Source organism: Morus notabilis, unplaced genomic scaffold, assembly GCF_000414095.1.
Source record: "Morus notabilis unplaced genomic scaffold, ASM41409v2 Scaffold158, whole genome shotgun sequence".
NCBI lineage: Eukaryota > Viridiplantae > Streptophyta > Magnoliopsida > Rosales > Moraceae > Morus > Morus notabilis.
This window is the reverse complement of record NW_010364156.1, coordinates 14040-37072: the sequence shown is the minus strand read 5'-3', so window position 1 is coordinate 37072 and position 23033 is coordinate 14040. Positions and strand designations below refer to the sequence as shown.

General features: G+C 31.9%; 2 protein-coding genes across 2 annotated transcripts; both read right to left on the bottom strand.

Annotated features, from left to right (window-relative positions):
- Positions 1 to 4460: 4460 nt before the first annotated feature.
- On the bottom strand, positions 4461 to 7041 carry LOC21390416 (putative ER lumen protein-retaining receptor C28H8.4). The gene is made up of 6 exons (XM_010105861.2): positions 6636 to 7041; positions 5955 to 6154; positions 5248 to 5388; positions 5062 to 5142; positions 4810 to 4937; positions 4461 to 4674 (listed from the first exon to the last, which is right to left on the bottom strand). Exons 1-6 carry the CDS (start codon positions 6859 to 6861, stop codon positions 4635 to 4637), a joined length of 816 nt encoding a protein of 271 aa, XP_010104163.1. The 5' UTR covers positions 6862 to 7041; the 3' UTR covers positions 4461 to 4634.
- A 3713-nt stretch (positions 7042 to 10754) lies between these two features.
- Positions 10755 to 14072, bottom strand: LOC21390415 (cytochrome P450 CYP82D47). Its single transcript, XM_024170626.1, has 3 exons — positions 13549 to 14072; positions 12634 to 13237; positions 10755 to 11529 (listed from the first exon to the last, which is right to left on the bottom strand). Exons 1-3 carry the CDS (start codon positions 13881 to 13883, stop codon positions 10903 to 10905), a joined length of 1566 nt encoding a protein of 521 aa, XP_024026394.1. The 5' UTR covers positions 13884 to 14072; the 3' UTR covers positions 10755 to 10902.
- Between the last annotated feature and the right edge of the window lie 8961 nt (positions 14073 to 23033).

Here is a 23033-nt window from a genome sequence, read left to right as displayed (position 1 = left end):
GGGGCTGGTCGGTGGGGGCGGGGCGGCCGGACGGGCGGCCGGAGATGGGAACAAGAGGGAGGGGGAGCAGAAGAGAGAGAGAGAGAAAAAAGGGAAGAGAGAGAGAAACCTGAGAAGAGAGAGAAGAGGTGAGAGAGAATGGAATAGAGAGAGAGAATGGAGGGCGGCAGGGGCGGCGGGGAGGAGAAGAAGAGGCGGAGAGATTTAGAGAGAGAGAGAGTGAAATCGGGGGAAAATGAAGAGGAAGAAGTTAGGGTATAATAGATCAGACTTATTTGCGACGACATTGTCGTCGCAAATAAATTTAAAATGCCGTTGCAAATACCCCACATCTGAAATTATTTGCGACGATATTGTTGTCGTAAATAAATTTAAAATGCCGTCGCAAATACCACACATCTAAAATTATTTGCGACGACAATATGTCGTCGCAAATAATCATTCCACCGTTCAAGCTTATTTGCGACGACAAAGAGAACACATCGTCGCAAATAGAGTGATATTATTTGCGACGACATGTGTTGTCGCAAATAAAAAGATATTTGCGACGATGAGTCGTCGCAAAAAATGGATTCCCTTTGGCGGCAAAAATCCGCGTAATTGGAAATTGCGCGCCTAAACTATTTGCGACGACATTGAACTTATTAGCGATGACATGCTTAATTTATTTAACGGGGGTTAATTGTTACGACATGTCGTCGCAAATAATAAAATATTTGCGACGACAAAATGTCATCGCAAATGACTTTTATTGTTGTAGGGATGGGATCGGAGTTGTAACGCCATCATAGTATTCCATTAGATTGTTCAAGTAATCTGAGTGCCATAGAAAATTTTTGAATCACAATGTTGACCATTAAGGTATGTGTTATTATATTGATTCGCGTGGTCTTTGTTATGTTACGGCCCCGTTCACTTCGCTGATTCGAGTTTAAAATTTCATTAGATTATTTTTGAATCTGTGTTTGTTGCTTGTATTCGATTGTTTACTTTTATTGGTATTGTTTTCTTGTCCTTTCATACATTCTTGATGTCTATTTTCGGTCTCACGCTCCAAACTGTAATTTCTTGATATATTTTACATATATCCTTTATATATTGATATTAATTGATTTTGGTATTGATATCAATCTTTCCTCTCGGCGTTTTTATGTTTGTGGATAGGATTTTTCTTTTTTTGTTTTTTAAAGAAATCCGAACAAACTCTTAAATCATGGGGAATCTATTTATATTTAAAAAAAAAAAACAATCGAACAGTTTTTCTTTCTTTTATTAAAAAAAAAAAGTTTCCCCAGTCGTTTACATTTAACAAGTAAAAATTAAACTACACACCAAATTTATGAAATTCATAAGGTTGAGATTTAACTATAACATTTTTTTTAAATATTTTAGAAATAGGGAAAATCACATCGTAATTATTATAATGATTTTCATGTTGTACTAAAAATTACATAGTAATTATTCTGATGATGTTGTATTATTATTCGTAAAAAAAATTAAAATTTTTTCTATATTTCAACGTAGACTATTAAGATTTCAAGATACAGTAAAAAATTGTGTTTGGTCGAAATTTTAGGTTGTACCGATAGGGTGAAAAGTGAAAACCTCATCCTGTGTGACGATACCAATAAGTGGGTCTCACTGCCGTTTCATGATGAAATGTGTTCGCTGTACTTTTTAAAACTCCAACGTGTATGATATAAAAATTCCATGCGGCTTCTATTTTCTTTTCTTCTTATACTAGATTTTTTTTTTTTCCCCTGAATCCTAGGAATTCTATATTAAAAACGGGTCTTCTTTCAATACTTTTTTATGTTTTTATTTTAAAATTTTTATAGCATTTATATTTTGAGAGATTTATAGGATAAAAAAATAATTAAATTTATAAAAAAATATATTATATATATTTTTAATCTAATTTAATTTTAATAATATCTAACTGTCATAAATAATAAAAAAAAATATTATACATACTTTTTTAATCTAATTTAATTTTAATCATATCTAACCGTCATAACCTTATCAATAAAAAAATCCTACCAGGTGCATGTATAATACGAAAGTGTTTTATTAAGACAACAACCAATATGTATAATCTTTATAATATATATATATATATATATATATTTGACTTTGATTCAATATCAGTGAGAAGAGCATTGTGGAGACTATCATCTCTTTTTTTATTTAATGTAAATAAAGGTTTTCATTAGTCTAAAAAGTAAAAATACACAATTCTATGTCCATTGTAATAAATGACCCATTTAGTTCTCTAATTTGAATTTTTAATTCGAGTTAAGATATGACTTTATGTGAGAATTTTTTACTGTAGTTAAAAAAAAAATGTAATTGTTTATGAGAGTTTCTTACTGTAGCAAAACTCAAATTCTAAACACGAATCGGTAAAATGAACGGAGGGAAAATTTATTTTGTTAGAACGCATTGTGCCACTTTTTTAATTTCAAACAAGCCACAAGCACGCGGAATCTCAAAATGAACCTTAAAATGACATGCACTAAAAAAAAAAAAAAACAAAAAAAAAACTAACAGAAGAAATTAACCCAACTAAAAAATAGAGGAAATCTCACAGGATATATGTACAAATACATTAGTAACATTACTAATAAACTATTATTCAAATAGATTTTTACATGATTTAGTTATTTTAGTTGAAAGCTTCAGCCGTATATGCATCTTTCCGCTTGTGAGCTCCAGCTTCTTCCTTTTCGATGGAAAAGTAGAAATTGCGCTATACTTCAAGTTCTCCCACACGCTTTCACTTTTTATCTTTTTATCTTTTTTCATTTTCATTTTTAGTTTTAAAAATTAGAGTACTAGAATATTGGGCTACATACGTGGTTCATGAATTAAAATCATGTGATTAAAATTATTTTTGATTTACGAGTATTTTTTATGAGAAAAATACTGTAATAAATCATGAACTATGATTCAAATCATTGTTTGAATCTTCCAACCAAACGTCCCTAAATTTCTAATCATCCAAAATGCCAGTGAGACCACTTAGGACAGCCATATAAGGTGGGTCTTCTCCCAATCGGGAGCAATGGGATTACTTTTTGAAAAAAATACGTGATTTGTTGCGGTTTTGTGCGTACTTATTATCTATATTATTATAAATAATTAAGTATTATTATAATTTTTTATTTTATTTTTTAATTAAATTATAATTATTTATTTTTAAATAGAGTGATATAATCATAATTATTATAATGCCTTACTCTTTTAGGTAGATGATAAATAGAAGATGACCTGATCCAAAAGCACATATCACTAAGCGCACAATATTTAGAAGTATACACGTCCATATAAATTCACAAAAAATTACTGATCTTAATTTTAAAATATAAAATATATTAATATAGATTTTTATCTCTTACTCTTAATTAAAATCTTACTCTTAATTAAAATCTTTTTAAAGTTATTTGATAAGCAAATAAATTAACACGACATGTTGCTTGCTAGGACATGGGCCCATAGACAAATTATTTGTAGACGACATATCCTTTTTTTATAAAAAAAAAAAATTCTGTAGAAAAAAAGCCAAATTAAAAAGTCATGAAAATGTTTTTAACATGTTTTGTCATCAAAAGTTAGATTCTTAAAGTTCGTCAATGGATAATATCAAAAACCTCTCATGTATTATTATTATTATTATTTTCAAATGAGGCATTTTACTTTTGTTTTGAAGGACACCGTCTTTTCACACAGTGTCCTTATATTGTCAAGAACGTTGCGTGGATTAAAAATATCCCTCCTAACATACTTTAGTCAAATTAATTGTATAAGAAAGACAATTTCCACTTTAATTTAAATAATAACATTTCAAATTCTAAATATAAAATGAAAAAACTTTCAAAATAAATCTGAAATAAAAAAGTCATAATCTTAAAAAAAAAGAAAAGAAAGAAAAACCAGAGATGGTAGAATTTAGTGAGTTAACACTAAAAAATACTACATTTTTTCAGTTAATTTTGTTTAAATATTGACAGGTTATTTCTACCGTTTGAAATTTTTTTAGGATGGTTAGCATATAATTTTGCGTTAGAGGGAATGTTTTTTTTAACATTGTTTTTAAAATACAAGGGATAAGTTAGCATTTCACGTGCTATTTTGAAAAAAAAAAAAAAAAACACAAAGGAGCTTGAATGGCAAACGGGACTAGACGTAAAGGACGAAGAAAAGGGCAAAACCCAAGAAACTCCATAAGTTTGTTGATCAAGTATCACCTACCATTGTTGGTTTTGCTTTTATCTTTTTGTTTTTTTTTAGAAAAAAAAATATTTGTTCAAAGGACCCTCAACCAACTCACCTGCTATATTCTACTTCTTTTTCTTCTTTCTTTTTAAAATCCAGTTCCTCAATCCTACATCATAATTGTGTCATTCCAGAAGTTTAATTAGACTGTGAAGCAAAACAAAACAAACGGCAGAAACTAGGTAAAACAAGTTGGCAAAACAAATAAAAAAAAAAAAGAAGGGAAAGGCTGACTATTTAGTATTTAAATGACAAAATCAGGACATTCGGTCTGCAAGTCCACAAGAAACCTCATACTTTGATGTGAGGAAGACAAATGTACAACATTGTTTCCTACAAGTTTGAGATTAGAATTCATTTTAAACTGGCATTTTCATTATAAGCTGGCCTTTCATGACACTGCAAAACACAAAGCATGAGGAGCAAAGTATAAGCATTTTGACACATTTGAATTTGTTTTGAGGAAAAAATTTCGGGAAATACTTTTGAGGATAGAGATTTTATAAAAAGAATTTAAGCATTGAGGCTAATTACCTCTTTACGTAATAGTAGCAAAAGTCAGTCAAGATGAATGTTTGAACCATTTCCGCAATGAAAGCGGCTAAGAACCAGAAGTACCCAGATCCAATTAAGTATAGGTACCTCCCTCCAGTCTCATAAATCTGCATGAAAATCGCCAAAAGAACAAAATGACACAGAAAATTATATCTTCAAATTTAGTATTTTTTGTTGCATTTATTTGTTGACAAATAATGTGATTTAGATGTTCAGCAAAAGTAAACTAACCTGAATAATCCAATGAGCACATGACAGGAATCTAGAGATACCGAGTGCAAACACATAATGCGCTGTAAACGGTTCAATCATCTGAAACATATTTCCAGAACAAAAGAACATATGTTAGTACTACACTACTACTACACTAGGCAAACCATCATGTATCATGGTTGATTTTTGATAAGAGAGTTAAACCTTGGCATTCTGCATCAAGTGAAGCTGAGGCAGTATTGAAACAGCTTCTATGTACGCACCAAGAGCCCAAAGAATCCGGCCGACGCGAAAATGTTGTGTGTAGGGGTGAATAAGCACCGCAAGAATAGCAGAAGGCACTACCTGAAAAATAAACGGAAATACAAAATGTGATTGCTAGGCTTACATAAATTATCAATGTATTCAAATCTAACACCCCCTAATCTGTAACTTGTGTTTAGGTTTTTTGCACTTGTGCAATATGAACTTTTCAATGTTTGACAACTTCCACTCCAAACTTCTAATTTTGGCAAATGAAACATCAAAATTGGAAATCCGTTGCAATTTAGATCCAATAGCCAACGGAGTGTCAATTAATGGACGCAATTTCCCTAGAATTTTGCACAAGATGCACCCAGAAGTTTTTGTTCGTTGGCAAGTTATTTCTTTAACTTTTTAATTTTGGCATTTGGGATCGTAATTATTGTTTATCAGTTCACGCCCATTGTTTATTAGACAGTAATGCCAAGAATTATCAAATATAGGGTCCGAAAAGCTAAAACTAAAATTGACTTGCAAATGATGAAAGTTTGGGGGTGCACTAGTATAGATGTCCCTTAATGCTTTTCTATGTAGATAAAAGGGATATAAATGTTAAAAGTTTTTATGATGCAAGTAAGAATATAAGCAACAAAGGTATAATTAGTTACCACATAATATAAGGGGAAATTGTCTAGCTCCTTGATGTATGTTGACTTCAACTTGAACCGTATCATATATATGACCCATATTGTGGAAACCAGAGCGGTGAAATCTAGCAATGTGTGAATGTCGCCTTCCATGATGGTACTGCAGAACAGTCTAACCGCTAGGAACAAAGCTGTAAGTTCTTGAGACTTCAATGAAAGACCTAAGCAGGTGATACAAAATTCCTCAATTAGCAAAAAACATGTTAATGCACCAAAGATAATAATGTGTCCAGGGACTAAATTGCACATAATCTTATTATTGGTTCAGCATCGTGCCCCGACCATCATGGCAAAAAATGATATGCGGAGAGTTGTGGCCTATAGGGACTGAAAGTTAATACAATTACAGAATGCAAAAGTTACATAGAAGATATCAAACGTGAATATCCATAAGATAAGAAAATAGATTGTGATTTAGGATAATCAAGGAATAAAATAAAAAATTATCAATCGTTCTGAAAACATGCCATACAAAAATTATTTAACAGAATAAAGACCAAAATCCGGTTTTGGGCATATCCCAAAGAAAAGCCTAATTAAAAGCATCCAATATTTATCCACATGATCAATAGATGGAGACACATAAAAAACATTAAAAAAAAAAAATACAGAGTAATAGACAGAATTAGAATCAGATATTACCAGAACAAGTCTTTTGGGTGGTAAGTTTATAAATCAGAACCATAATCCCAAGAGCATGAACGGCTTCAGAGGCAACAAAGAAGTGGCTATGATTTTTCACCGTCAACTTCAAAGCGACCAGAGCAAAGAGAGCAAGAGTGGCTCCAAGAAAGATCTTCACCTTCATAGGCTGCCTTCTCAGCCACCCAAAAACGACATTCGCCGGCGAGCTTCTCTTCCTCCCCATGATCACCAGTTCAAGTTTCTCTCACCTCTCTCACCTCCTTTTCAAGAGAGAGAAATGACACAGCAAAAGCAGAAAACAGAAAACCAAGAAATTAAAGTACTATTATGTCTGTGTAATGTATATGAAATCAAAGTACTACTAGGACAGGAAAAACAGTGAGAGCCTTTCTTTCTTTTTTTTTTTTTTTTGGGGACTAGGACAGGAAAAACAGTGAGAGCCTTTCTTTCTTTTTTTTTTTTTTTGGGTGGGGTTGTTTATATCCGTTTTTTGAGAGACACGAAGAGGGCATGCAGTTGTTGGTAGATATTATGTGGCATTTATGTCGTTGCCATTAGGAGTGGAAATTAGGTGATACTGTGATCACGTTGTGAAAGGGCAATTTTGAGGTCAAATAGATTTGTAGATACTAGATAGGATCCTAAGATTGTGTTACTTGCCTTATTGGGGGTTGACCTAATTTTCTACCCTTTTCTTTTTCCATCATTTGCGTCACAGTAAGATCATATAAAACGAATCTTTATTGTAGTATGCTCCGCACAACCCTATGTAATTATGTAATTTTCTTTTTAAAAATAATAGTTATAGATTTTCTTTTTAAAAATAATAGTTATAGAATTTTAAGTTAAGGGTGTGTTTATAAGGGGATTCGTACCCTGATTCGAATAATGATTTATGGTTCGTTACAGTATTTTCTCTCACAAAAAATACACGTAAATCGAAAATAATTCTAATATCTTGATTCTAATCTATGAACTAAACGTCTTCTAAGAGATTTGAACTCTACACTTCTATTAAAATGTATCGAATTACGACCGGCCCAAGAATGCTTCTATTTAATGGACTCAGTATATATTTATGTCAAATTTTCCCCCAGTTGGACGACTTTGTTTCCGTGATCCCAGGGTCGGCCATTTCCATTAACGTGCATGGATATTTTTGCTACTCAATCTTCAATCTAGCTTTAATTGGTCTTTTTTTTTTTTTTTTTTTTGTGAAAAATCAAGAGTATAATCAAATCTCCAACTCAAGATCATTTTCCTATAATATATTATGCAAATGGATGAGACAGGACCTCAAAATATGGCAATAGTTTGGTAGGCTTTATGGGCAGCACGCCAGCATTGGACTTCCCATTGTAGGCCTTATAGGCTTTACAATAAGGTTGGGCTTCTATTTGCGTGAACCAAACGGCTTTTAGAGTGTATAACACTTAATTTTTACTTTTTATTTTTAATTAATACTCTTTAATTAATACAGTTACTTAATGAAAAAGAATATTAATCAAAATTAAAGAGTAACATTCTAGACTTATACATTTTAGAAGATATTTATTTCCTTTCCCTCTTGACATTCTGAGAGCAACTCTAATCATGCTAGTTATTTCATGTTTTTAGTCAAAATAGTTAATGATTTATTTTTTTTTTATTTAGCTTTATCCACTAAATGGTTAACTATTTTGGCTAAAATATTTTTCGCTAGCTAAATATAACTAGCAAAAAGTGACTAGCTATTTTTTCTTTTTATTATTTTATTTTTTGTTTTGACTTAAAAGAAAAGTTAAAAAAAAGTTATTTATATTTTAAACTCAAAAAAATGTTAAAATAATTTATGTTTAATTTAAATAGATAATATAATTAGAGTGATTCACTAAAAAAAATTACTAGTTAAAATAACTTTTTAGTTATTTTAGCTCAAATTTAATTAAAATTTAGAAAATTGTATTAGAGATGCTTTGTATATTACATTAGTGGCTTGCTTCCAACTTCCACAACTTTTTGTCCCACACTAGCGGTAGTTTGACTCCAGCGCACTAAATGGTGACTCGACTTAGATTCATATAATTAATAGAGGATTACAAGAAGGAAATGCTAACCAGCAAATGATTTTCCCATCTTTGCCCAAGATCATTTATTTCAGGGATAATGGCAAGAAAAGATCTTCTGTACTTATCCAAGGTTTTATGTTTTCAATTTTGAAAAATGTTGAGATTATTTTTTGGATTTTTTAATCCGACAAAATTTATGTGTGTGTGTGTGTTTTTTTTTTTTTTTTTTAACCACACAAATCTACATTTGATGTCATTGCTCAGTGTGCTATTGCCGATTTGGCTTTTGATTAAATAAAGGCATCTTTTCATCAAAAAATAAAAAAAATAAAAATCTACATTTGATGTGAGACCCAAACAAAATTAGTTGTGCGAAAGAATAAAAATAATTATCTTTTTATAAAAGCAATGTAGAGAATTTTCAAAGGCAATAACTGCGATTTTATTCTCTTTTTTTTTTTTTTTTTTTTTTTTTTTTTTTTAGTTTTTTTTTTTTTTTTTTTTTTTTTTTTTTTTTTTTTGTATTTGAGAATAATCAGTTATGTTTTTTCTTTTAAGTTTTATTTTTGCTAGAGCTCGATGAAGTTATTGTCCTTAAAATAATTGTGCAACTAATTTTATATAGGACAACATTTTTGTTTCACATAGTCAATTTTGACTAAATTTGGTATTGAAGGTCGATTTTGTATGATTATAAAAATTTTAGGGTGGATTTGGTCGAATTGAAAAAAAAAATAATCTTAACATTTTTAAGAGCACATGGTTTATTTCAGCATTTGGGCTAAGCACAAATCAGATTTTTGTCATTGGGTAGGAGAGTAATTCGGGTTTAAGCTAAGTTGACACCTTGTTATTTTTCACAGTAAAATACCCCGATGTGAATTTCACTTGTTGCTGATACTAATAAATATTATTTTTTTTCCTTTCAATTTAGGTAAAACATAAAAGACTCATGGGTTGTTCTTTTGTAACGAATCACAAAAAATTTGAACTCGAGTTACAACTTTATTCGAGTTTATGTTCTTTTGTAGAATTTGAGTTTGAACTCGAGTTTAAACTCGAATTTGGGGCTAAACTCAAGTTCAAGTTTCCCCTTCAACTCGAGTTTATAAACTCGTACTCAAGTTAATAAACAATATTTTTTCTATTCTTAAAAATGCCATAACTTTTTCGTTTTAATTCTGATTGAGATGATTTTTTTTCTATGCATTCTCAACGAAAAGACGAATAAAAGCCCACCTATATACCCTATTAAAATTTTGCATCACCATTGAGTCTTTATCAAAATACGATCTAAATACAAATTTAGGGGCTATTTTTTTGAGTAAAAAACTCAAAAAAAGTAACTTGAGTTACAATTTTATTCAAGTTCATGTTATTTTAAGTTTGAACTCGAGTTTGAACTCAAGTTTGAGACTAAAACTCGAGTTCAAGTTTCTATTTCAACTCGAGTTCAGAAACTCGAACTCAAATTGATGAACAATATGTTTTCTATTCTTAAAAATACTATAACTTTTTCGTTTTAATTTTAATTGAGATGATTTTTTTTATGCGTTGACAACAAAAAAATGAATAAAACCCCACTCATATACCCTATTAAAATTTTTCATCAGCATGGAGTTTTTATTAAAATACTATCTAAATACAAAATCAAGTTTTGACTCACTCAAACACAAACTCAAAAAGATTCTTATCTCAAACTATAACTCAAATATACACAATCAAACACAAACTCAAGTTACAACTTCAACTCAAGTTATAACTCAAACTCAACTCAAAATCTACACTCAAGTCACCTAACTCAAAAACAGTAAAAGAACAGCCCCTTAAGTTTTGACCCACCCAAACACAAACTTAAAAAGATTCTCAATTCAAATCATAACTCAAATGTGCACATCCAAACACAAACTAAAGTTACAACTTCAACTCAAGTTATAACTAAAACTTAACTCAAGATCATCACTCAAATCACCCTAACTAAAAAATGTAAAAGAACAACCCATTGGTTTGCTAGAACAAAGCAACCAATTTTTGTTATACCCATTTACAAGCAGTAATTCAAAAGGCAAACACAAAACATAACGGTTGCTACTTGCTAGTACAACCTAATGCTAAGTCCATTCCATCTTTAAGTTATAGAGTTCCAAACATATTCATAAAGTACTATAATTGCTTAGAACTTAGCAAACTAAATACATATTATTATAAATCTATTCCTAATGTTGATATAATTCAGCAGGTAGGCGAGGGGTTAATACAGCTTCTACAGGAGTGGCTCTAGGCAAGGTAATACCTAAACCTTCACTCATGTCAACCGGTTCATCCAATTTTGTTGCAAACACAAACCCTTGAAGAAGGCGCGCCAGAGCCAAGTGTGTCACTTGCAAGGCAAAAGCCATCCCGGGACATGATCTTCTACCGGAACCGAATGGGATGAGCTCAAAATGCTGACCTAAAACATCTATGCCTGCATGGCTCGTGAGGAACCTCTCGGGCGAAAACGCTTCCGGGTCGGGCCAGGTGTTGGGGTCTCGATGCAGCTTCCACAAATTGACAAACAAACGAGTGCCCTTCCGTACATGGAAGCCACAAACTGTGCAGTCTTCCCTCGCCTGATGCGGAACTGCTAGAGGGCCTGGAGGGTATAGGCGTAGCGTTTCCTTGACAATGGCTTGAAGGTAAACTAGGTTTTTTATGTCGGAGCCTTCAACCCATCTTTCTTTGCCAACTATGAGGTCTAGCTCTTCTTGGGCACGGTTTAGTGCTCGTCTGTTGTTTAGTAATAGTGCTAGGATCCATGTCAAGTTTATGGCTGTGGTGTCGGAGCCTGCTATGATGAGAGTCTACAAGAGCAGAAGTTGGGAACACTTGATAAGAAACAGAGTTTACAGATGGTCACTGTTGGTGAACTTGTGGATGAGTGTGACGTTGCTCTTTTGTTGAAGCGTGTGACAATATCAAGTACTTGAAACAAAGTAATCACATATAATCAGCGAATCATAATACATAATCATCATATAAATTGACTTCATCGTCAAAGCGCGTGATATGCTAATTTGATTGATTTATGAAAAACTAACAGTTCCTTCCTGATAATCTTTCTGAAAGACCTGATAGTATGTTATTTTTTAATTTTTTTAATTTTTTTTTGGTTTAAGATTCAGTTTTTCCTTCAAAATTCAGCTCTCCCTCTTCAATTTCTCTCTCTCTGAGGAGTTTATTTATTTATTTATTATTTTTTCCCTTCTTCTTCTTCTTCTTTTTCTTCTTCTCCTCAGTGGAAGAATACGGCTTAAAAGGTTTCTAGGGCTTCCAAGTTCCTCTTCGATTTCTCTCTCTCTTTCTGGTCCAATTTAGGGATTGACTGAGAAGGGTGGTTTTTGTTTTGTTTTATTTTGTTTGTTTTTTGGTAGATTGTAACGAGCTTGTTATGTTATGTGACGCCTCATTGGAGTAATCCCATGAATTTTAAGGCTATTTTCTCGACGTTTTATCTTTTGCTTGAGGTAAGGTACTGTTCCTAGATTCAGCACAAATCGTTTACATGTATTCACCAAATGGTACCTGGTTAAAATTAGTAAGACATCAACATTTTGTTATTTATTTTTTTTCTTGGAGTAAAAAAAAATATCCCAAGCAAATAAAACTAAGGCAAAAACGATAAAAATAACATTATCTGGTTGAAAAGAGTCTATGCTGAAAATAATACACTGCAAATCACAAAATTTAAAAAAACTTGCCGCTTATAGATCAATTCTTTGAAATTTAATCAAATAACTTTAAAAAACTTGCCTTATTAGTAGGACAGAACAATTATTGTCCTTATTATAATGGATGATTTTTTATATGGGTGTTTCGATATCATCGAAGAGTTATAGTATTTATTTTGATTGAATAATAAACTCTCTCCTTTTAACAAGCAAAAAAAAAAGAAAAGAAAGACATACCGAAACCGTTCCCTTTATAATGGTGTCGCGCGCATAGCCAAGCTCATGATTTTCCTCAATCAACGACAACATGATATCAATGAAATCCTGCTTGTCACTTGCCTCACTTCTCTTGTGTTCCTCAACCCAACTCTGAATCAAAACGTCTATTTCCCTCCCAATTCGCTTCATGGCTTTCAAATTCCCATTAAAATCAACCCATTTGGGAACTGGGATTAAATCAGAAACAATAAAAGCCCCAGAAATGCACATGTACTCCTTTATAACCTTCCCAATTCTCTCAGCCTCTCCCCCAACCACTTTTCCACTACTATCAAAGTACCTCTTTCCAGCAATCATTTCAGTAATAATGTTCAAAGTGAAGTGTTCAATCCACTCACTAATCACCACCTCGGTCGGACCAAAACCATTTTTCTTGCATTGTCCGTACAGGCCGTTGACCAAAGTCTCAACCTCAGAGACTTGCACATGCCGCAATGTTTCGAGCCTGCGGTTCGAGAGCAGCTCAATCATGACCAACTTTCTCATGGTCCGCCAATACGGGCCGTACGGTGCGAACCCAAATGCGGCAAAGTCGTAGCCGAGGTGCGTTCCGTGTGTGGACCTTGTATGAGATTTAGAACAAAAATGGCAATTTGTGTGAATGGTTTAACCTACTCTATAGAAATAATTACAATATTCACGCATTTAATCTTTAAGCAAAGGGAAATAGTAGTGAAGACGAGATAAATCTCCTAAAATCAGAACAAAAATGCTATTCGATTTCGTGTGAAGCACCAGCTCCGCATGAAAGCAGGCGTAGGCTGCACGGGCCCACAAGGTGCCCCTGCTCTTATCGTGCTAGGCTTCGCACAGAAGCTGAGCAGAAAGAATAAATCCAAAATCAATTAATTACGAAGTAATTTTGCTTATAACCTTGGTCTTGATGCGAAAGTTATGTCGTTTGTGGTGAAACACTCCTTGACTGCCTCGTAGTTGCTGATGACAAGAACCGGGTTCATGCCTAAACGGAACAAGAAGATTGGGCCATATTTGTCTGCAATATCAGCCATGGTTCTGAAAATTGGGATTTGGGCACTTAGTTTGTGGAGGTGACCTATTATAGGTAACGCACCTGGGAACTCTGGTGGGGGTTGGCCTAACGTGACTTTAATTTTTTGGCTTGTTTTTGCCCTCCGTAGGTATAGAAAAACCAGTCCCAAAATTCCTGCAAAAACTGCTATTAGCAAGTGGGAGAGAAGAAAATCCATGGTGGGTGATTTAGAGGTGGAGAAAAGAAGAAAGGCTTTACTAAGGAAAGTCGGAGTTTGAGATCATTGTCATGTTTGTTTTTGCTTTAATGGTTACAAGTAGATAGGATAGAGAAATAATAAAAGACTTAGATGACTTTTTGGTTTGCTCACAATTTGGTGGGTGGATTTCTTTGTCATGGTCTTTGTTAGCTCTATTTTGTTTTCGTTTTTGTAGTCTGGGAGCTTTTTTCCCTTTCCTATAATTTATTATCGTTTGGCCTTTTTCGTTCTCATTTTTACAATCGTTTTTGTTTCTTGAGATATTATCGATTTATCCACTATCGTTTTGTTTTATCAGTTTCTCTATGTTATTGTTTTCCCATAAGTGACTAAGTTTTTATTTATTTATTTATTTATTTATTTTTTTTATTTTTTATGACTTGAGTTGTGTATGTGAGACAAATATTGTAGCAAAAAAGATAAATTTAAATGCTTGTGAGAGAATACATTGTAACAATATGACTTAATAATGAAATGAACATACCCTAAATGTCAAAACCATTCCTTTTCTTTTATAACTCTTCTTCTTCTCTCTTTATTGGGGGTTAGGGTTTGGTCTTCCCTTTGGGTTATTTAGGGACATAATCCGACACCGCCAACTCGCTGGCGGTTAGATTTTCGGCCAAAGAGGAAATTCGGGTTTCCTTGGTGAGGATTTACATGTTTGGGTTGGTTTCATGACGGTTGAAGTTAGGATTTGGTGATATAGAGGGAGTTGGATGTTGCACGTCTGGTTACGTTTGCGGTGTACATTAGTACTCCAGCGACCAGGGGCTCTCGATGCCTCGAGTCCTTTGTTGTGGCAAATCTGATGGTGGGAAGCGTGGGAGGAGTTGTGTGACGCAGCGACGACGCGTGGATCTCATACGCTAGTGAATGGGTGATTCTCCTCTGATGCTCTTGTCCCTTTGTCGGTTTGCTTCGATTGGTTTTGATGGTCGTGGTGATCAACTCGTCACCATTTGCTCTCTAGCTGTTGTAATGACTAAGAAAATTTCAGACTTTAAATAATACAATTTATTTATTTAAGCTAAGGATTTTCCTAGAAAATATTATGTGACTGAAGGATTTATGGAATCAATATATGTATTCCTAAATTCTGTAGCAGATTTCATGTTAAGTTCATGTTTTCGATCAAGTAAATTCGATCGATAAATTCTTACCGTACTTTAAGGCGGAATAATTTTCAGTACAAGTATAGTTTGAGAATCTTAATTTCAAGAATCTCCAAACACAGCATGATGTTAGCAGCGTAAAAAAAAAACGCACTGACATTTTTAAAAAAGAGAAAATCCTTAATTGCCAGACAGCTAGGTCAAAGTCAGAAGATAAATACCCATAGTAGAAGGGTATAATGTAAACTCGGGAGTTGACACCGTCAGAAACAACGTCATTTCTGAAAATTAACGCATGATAGTTAAATTTAGAATTTGTTCAGTCTAGAATTAATTTCAAGACTGTAAACAGTTCAAGATATTACGCGAATAAGAATTTAATGTGATATCCAAAGCAGTCAAGGATTTAACATTTAACTGTAAATAAGCAGTAGAAAAAGGAACCGTCAGAAATGGAAACGAATTCCTGTTAGCTAAGTTACTCTCTTATAGTCAGTATAATTTTTATCAGTTTCTAAGGGAAACTTAAGAAAGTGGACAAGAGTACAATGGGGTAGGTGAGATTTTTTTCTCTCCCTTCCTCCACTTGGCCGGCCATGCATGAAAAAATAGAGCCAAACCTTTGGCTAGTGGAGTGTGCTAGAGGACTTTATGTTAAGGTGATGTGATGTTAGTGGTTGAAGGGGAATTAATGGCAAGTTGCTTCTTCTTTTCTCTTTCCAAAACCGGCCAAGAAAGGGGGATTTGAACCAAAAATTTGGTTGAATGATGGAGTGGAATTGGTGTTAAAAAAAATAATTTCCAAGTGCCTATAAAAGGAACCAACATAGGATAAGCTTCATTTTTTTTCTCCTAGCTTTTTCCCCACTCAAAAATCCGGCCACACACTCTCCATTTCCTCTCAAATATTTTCTCCCACTCTCCAAAACTTGAGCCCCTAGCACACCATAGAAGAAGAAGAAGGAGATTAAGGGATTCTAGGAGGAGACTAGTCAAGCATTCCTCTAAGGGTAAAGAAACTCTAAATCCTCTCTTTTTCATGTTTTGGGAAAGTTTGAAATAGAGAAATATTCTTCTCAAATTTCCTTATACTCTTATAGTTTCAAGCCATTAACAATCCTAGAGGAGTTCAAGGGTTTTTCAAGAGAAAGAGAGAATTCTTCAAGGGTAAGTTCTTAAACTCCCCTCCATTAATTTCTAGCCAACTTTAAGCTTGGATTTATGGATGTAAATTTGTGGTTCTTGAAGAGATAAGATTGTAATAAGAGTGTGTGAGTTTTATGTTGGTTTTGTGAGTTTTGAGCTTAGTTTGATGTGGTATGTTTATGCTTAATCTAAGTTGCTTATTTTCGGATTAGAGGAAAAATTTTCCGGTGACTTTGACCGCGAAAAATGAGGACCATAGAGCGAGATTTTTCAATGTTTTAAAGCTTGAACTTATAGCCCTGGATGTTTTGAACATTTTCGGTTACTATGACAAAACCTAATTTTAACTCTAAAACCAAGTTTGAAGCCATTTGGCAAAAACGGACAAGCTGTCCAACACAGTTTCGAAAAAAAAACTGGCAGCCACTGGTTCAGCCAAACGGGACCCTTAGAAGCTGAATCTCGATTTTTCACAAAAGTGACAATTTTATATTTCGACGAGATGAAGAAATTTGATGAAGAAAAGATTTTCAAAATCCGACCCTAAGAGGTACTAAAACACAGATTCCCGAAACGGCACAGTTTTTGACTAAAACAGTTTCAAGAAAAACAACAGCTACGGCTTTCAGCCAAACGGGGCCTTTAGAGGCCGAGATGAGAAGCTATACGGCTCAACTCCAACATAATTGCTCTGATATAGCTGGCTCTTTTAGGCACTTGGATATTTCCCAACAACTCCGGTCCATTTATGGTTATTGCTTCTGTGAACATAGTAGCTAAATAATCCCAACGCGTTACATAAGGCAGATATTGTATAATTGTTCGGTTTTCCGCAATTTTTTCCATTCCTCGGTGTAAATAGCCTAATATTGGTTCACAGTCAATAACATCTTCACCATCGAGAGTAACGATGAGTCGAAGAACACCATGCATTGATGGGTGGTGGGGACCCATATTTACTATCATGAGGTCTTTTCTTGGAGCTGGTATATTCATAGGTTTTTCTTTTTCCTCGATTGATTCTTTCATGAATTACTGAAAAGCGAAAATAAGTTCATTAAAATAAAAAAAAATCAAGATCTAATAAATCAAATAATTCAATAATTCAAAACGCTTCCTCAAATTCAAATTAACGCATTTTTGATTCCCGAATATCTAACTGATTAATTAATTCTTTATAACGTATTCTATTGTTCTTTGACAAATAAGACAGCATCCTTTGGCGTTTTCCCAAAATTTTACGGAGGCCTCTCTGAGATAAATAGTCTTTTCTGTGCAATTCCAAATGTGAAGAAAGTTTTCGTATCCTATTAGTGAGGCTTAGTATTTGAAATGTAACAGACCCCCTGTTTTTTTCTTTTTCTTCGTGTGAAATAACCGAGATGAATGACTTTTTTATCATAAAATGAAATCTTCCCCCCCACCGGCCCTTATTGCTTTGCTAGATTTTTTTATTGATCAATAATAATAATGTTATTCATTTTTTTTTTTTTATTTGGCATACACAATACAATAATCTTAATTTTGTGAATAATCTTAATTTTGTGAATAATTTCCAATTTGAAAATTGTATTCGAATAGGTAAACAAAAAGATAGTTGTCTGCACTCACAAAAGATAAAAAATTATATCTAAAATTTAAAAATAAACTAAGAAGATTTTTGCATTATTTCTAGATATTGATATGTCATTAAATTAGTATCGTGTATCATAATGGAATAGAAAACAATATAGGTGTGCATCTATTTGTCTTCATATATGCAATATAGTACGGGAAATAAAATCAATCCGTATTTCACTTTTTTTCAGTACACGCTTAAGTTCATTTTTAAATTGCGGATACATATGTATCCTTACCATACTGAAACGACTGCCATTATTGGTATCAAACCAATAGCGATTCATACAAGCGAAATCTTCTAATCGATAATTAGGCCAAAGAAAGAACTTTAATCTAATTATATTATTTTGATTTATTTTGCTTTTATTCAAAACCGGACTCTTTACCTTATTTTCATTACAAAAAAATGCATTGCTAGGTATACCATTTCTATTCCTAGAATTGAAACAAATTAGAATTCTCAATTCTCTACGATGTCTAGGGGATAAAATAGTTTCAGGAACAAACAAATCATAATGATTTTTGTCTCGATTTTCAGTCATCTTTTGATGTTTTGAAATGAATTCATCAAAATTCTTCGTATCAACATGGCCCTTTTCTCGATACCTTTGATTAATTGTGTGTTTACTTTTATGAACCAACGAAATACCTATAGTTTGATACATAATAAATTGTCCTTCATTTTTTCTAGACAGACGAACTGGTTCAATAAGTAATATTCCCTTTTTAATCAATTCTGTAAGAATGAAATTTTTCTGAATCATTAGAAGATCCAGATTTATTTCTCCCCTTTGAATAGAGGCTATAGTAATTTCTCTTAGGTTTATCGGTCTAAGCAGGGAACAATATACTTTGATGTTATCGATCATTTTTTTATTTAAAGAATCGTCCCATCTCAATTGAAAAAGCAAATACCTTTTTAGTAAGAAATCAAACTCCGCTTCCATGTTGGTCCTGGATTGTTTTTTATTTTTTTTCATCTTTGATACCGCATAATTTTCTTCAATATCTTTTTCTTGATTTGAGAGAGTTGATTCAAAATCTGTTTTGATTCCGCATTCTTTTTCTACTTGATTTTGTTTTTCTAATTCAAGATATTTTTTTTCATTTGAAAATATTGATATAAAGATATCTCTTTTTTTCTTTCCAGTCGTTTTTTTATTTTTATTTCCACTGGCATTTTCATTTACATTAAGATTTAAAAGGAGAAATTTGATTGGTATGTACCATGGTTTAATCTTATACGAAGTATAAAGTATCAAAAATTCTGGGAAAAACCAAAGTTCGAGATTCGATATGGGACAACTTAGTATTTCTTCATTCATTCTCATCCAATCAAAAAGTTTTTTTTTTGATGGATTCATTTCTTGATTTTGATGAATCGTGGGATAAAAAAGATCTTTCTTGTCGATTTTCTCAATTATTTGATAATTATTAGCCCTAGGTTTAGTATATTTATTACTGTTGGCGTCAGTATCCATATTGATCCAGGCCCTAATATCCATTTTCTTTCTAAGACAAAAATTGAGAATTATCCAATCGAAATTTTTTCTATCCGGATTGTTCTTTATATCTATAATATTATCTTCTACTAGATAATTATTGATAGGGATACCTACCAGCATATTAAATAATTTTCGTTTATGTTCGGTATAATTATAAAAAATCTCTTGGTTATTATTTACTTGTAATGGTAATCCATAAATAGATGAGTTTTTCTTATCTTCATAATTAATAAAATTATATGATAAAAGATCATATCTATATTTTTTTTTAACATTTTTTTTTTCGGAGTTAATTAATGGCTTTTTTTCATATGAATCATATTTGTTTAAATGGTTATTTTGAGCTATAGAGTGTTGATTTACTATATTTATACCTTTTTGTGGTACTAATCTAGACTGAGATAAATTATTTTGATAATAACCCCTTAAGCAATTTTTCCATTGATTTATTTCATAATTGGGGATGTTCTTATGTCTTAATTCGGAATGAAATATTTTTTGTGTTCCAAGAAAATAATCCTTTATTTCATTCTTAAGAAAAAGAAAAGCTCCATTATATTGAAAGACAGATCTTAATCTTAACTTATATAAATTAAAAAAGTTAAAACCCCGGCTTTGTGATAATTTGTAAAAGACATATGCTTGTGACAAATAAGATAAATTACAAAAAGTTTCCAAGTTCTTATTATTAATATTAGAAAGTGACTCTTTTATAGTCGAAATAAACTGCGTTATCTTTTGATTTGTTTTATCAATTTTTTCTTGATTTCTTTCATTATTGTAAATATAGTTATTATAGGAACTGGTTTTATTAACAATTTTTTTTAATGATTCAAAAAAATAAAAAAAAAGTTGTGCATTTATTCTAGGAATATTAATGATAAATAAAAAGATATTTCTATATATTCTTTCAATGAAAAATTTTATAAAATAATTTGATTTACGGATTAGTCGAACATTTCTTCTTTTTAATAGCTGCAAAATATTTTTTGGTGATTCCAATCTTTTATCATTATAACTCATTTTGTTAGAACTAATATTTATATGTGGACTTATAAATCCTTTTTTGTTGTCTTTTGAAATTTTTTGTATTTGATTTATGGTTGTGTTTGTTCTATTAGTTAGATCTTGTATTTTTTTTTTTGTTAATGAAAAAGTTGTCCAATTTGTAGATTGAATGTTAATGGACGGTTCATGAATTAGCTCGTTATCGATTATCAAATTTTTTTCTTTTTTGCTTTCACTCAATTCATATAGTTCTATTTCTCTTAATCCAACTAATAGAATTGGGTTCATTTTTGAAAGTTCTTTTATTATTTTTTTTAGAAATACAATATTTTTAATAACCCATTTTTTTCTTTCTTTTGAGACATTTAGAAATAATTTTGTTCTTTCTTTTAAAATTATTAGAATTCTAAAACATTTCTTTTTTAATTTTATAAGTCTTTTTTTGAGTTCTTTAAAAATAGGTTCAAAAAATGAAAGTTGTTTTCTGGGCGAACCAAAAGGAAGTTCAGTTTCCATTCCCCAAACTGTTAAAAAACAAAAATCATTTTGTTGTTCTTTCTTTTTCATTGGATCCTTATAATTGTTTCGTAGCTTAAGCTTAGATTTGTGCCAAGGTTTCAGACGAAAAGGAAATAGGATCTTTATCTGAATACCGTCTATTAACCAGTTTTTCGGAAATTCTTTTTCTGCTAATTGAACACCATTATAAGTGCAGTTAACATGCACTTCTCTTTTCCAATCCTTTACATCCTCCGACCATTCAGGAAATTGAAATAATAGTATACGACCAATATTTTTAACTATTATCAATGAGGGTAATATAATATATTTTCTCAGAATTGATTGGATTACTAATACAAAACCTCTTATTACTTGAGCAACTACAATGCTATCCCAGGTTTCCGCTATTTCTATACGTGCATTCTCCCTTCTTTTTTCTTTTTCTTTTTTTTTATCTTTTGATTTTTTCTCTCTATAGTCTGAAATTTTGAATTCTGGCTTTTTCCATAGCCAATGTTGAAATTTTTTTTTTATCGGCCTCAACATATCAAAAGAAAAATAAACATCTTTGTCGATTCTGTCCAAAAAAGGAAGGGAGTGTACGTTTGCTTGAAAGGTTTTCCAAATAACTGTTTTACGCCTTTGAGCGCGCATTGAGCCTTTGATTATGTCTCGACGAAAATCCGATTGTTGCGAATAACGTATCAAAGCAATGTCGTCCCTTTCATCATTATTATTAGTATCTTGGGAATTACTATAACCATTGGTATTTTCGAGTTCATGATTAAAAATCAATACACGTTTGCATTTTCTTGAACGAATCTGAGAATCCGTTCCCAAAGCTTCTTCGTTTTCTCCCTCCTCTTGTTCCAAATCGTCGATTAATTTGTATGACCATTGCGGAATTTTTTTTCTGATTTCTTTTATCCCAATAGCTTGTTTTCTAATTGTTTTATTGTTAGGATCCGTTAGAAATCTTTCAAATAGAAATCTTATTTTTTTTTCTCGTCCTTCTAAATTAATTCGTAATTGTTTATGTTCAGGAAGTAAATAAAATTTTTTAAAATTTAAACTTGATGTTGGTTTTCCATTAAATTCATTGATTAAGTTCAAGAAAAAATTCATTTCTGTTGATAATAATCTTTTATCAATTCTATCAAATGGTTTTTTTTCTTCAAATTCTAAATAATTAATAATAAGAAAGAGACCGTGGATCTTATTTATCCAACCTCTTTCTATGTAATTTTGTATGGAAACTTTATCTTTGATTGAAAGTGAAAACCTTTTTTTAATTTGTCCACGGTATGCCCCATTCAAGAAAGGATCATATACTTTTGGTAAGTATTTTTTTTTCGTATTATCATGACACAATCTAGGTCTTTTTTCTAGTACATCCAAAATAAGGAATTTACTATCTAGAGCTTTGTCAAGATCCTTGATTATATTTATAAATTTGTTGTTTAGGTTTTTTCTTTTTTGTTCATTAGTATAACTCCAATTATTATATAATTCATCAGAGTCAAGTTTATCTGTTGTGAACAGAGACATCTTTCTTTGTATCATTTCGAAAAAAGTTGACAAACTGGGTGGGTACGTAAAAGATATTCTTTTTTTTCCATCGCTTTCACATGTATGAAAAAAATATTGTGACATTTCATTTTTTACAGCATTTTCAAATTTATCGTTTTTGATATAACGAAATGGACGATTCCAGCGTTTATAGTCGAAAAGAATAGTCACAAGAGGTTTTTCAAACCAGAGGAGTTCTTTTTTTTCTTTAAATATTTCTAACTTCGAATTTTCTTGATTCCGATCCACATCCAGATAATAAGTTTCATAAACGGGTTTATTTTTATATCGTGTCTCTTTAAAATCGATTTTTTCCGGATCCTCCTTTTCTTCCGAAAAAAGGGAAGGAGAAGGATCTTCTTCGGTGGATCCCTCTTGTTCCTGTTTAGTCCCCTTCGTTTCTGAAGTTTTTTCTACATCTCTTTCTTCCTCACTTTCCCCCCTTTCTTCCGTTTCTTTCAGTTTCTTAGTAAGAATGGGTGACGGTATTCTGCCTAAATAGTAGACACAGGTAATAAATAATAGAATACTAAAGATTCGAACCATAAAATTTAAGTAGACAACTTATTATTTTTCAGTATAAACTTAATACTATTCATTATAATATTAAAATATAATATATGATTATTATAAACATAATAGCA

Coding starts and splice junctions, on each gene's coding strand:
- LOC21390415 (XM_024170626.1), bottom strand. CDS start 13,883: ATGGATTTTCTTCTCTCCCACTTGCTAATAGCAGTTTTTGCAGGAATT. Junction 13,238..13,548: donor ACTTTCGCATCAAGACCAAG/GTTATAAGCAAA, acceptor ATCTCATACAAG/GTCCACACACGGAACGCACC. Junction 11,530..12,633: donor TTATAAAGGGAACGGTTTCG/GTATGTCTTTCT, acceptor CTGCTCTTGTAG/ACTCTCATCATAGCAGGCTC.
- LOC21390416 (XM_010105861.2), bottom strand. CDS start 6,861: ATGGGGAGGAAGAGAAGCTCGCCGGCGAATGTCGTTTTTGGGTGGCTG. Junction 5,389..5,954: donor ATTTCCCCTTATATTATGTG/GTAACTAATTAT, acceptor TTTATTTTTCAG/GTAGTGCCTTCTGCTATTCT. Junction 5,143..5,247: donor ACTTGATGCAGAATGCCAAG/GTTTAACTCTCT, acceptor AATATGTTTCAG/ATGATTGAACCGTTTACAGC.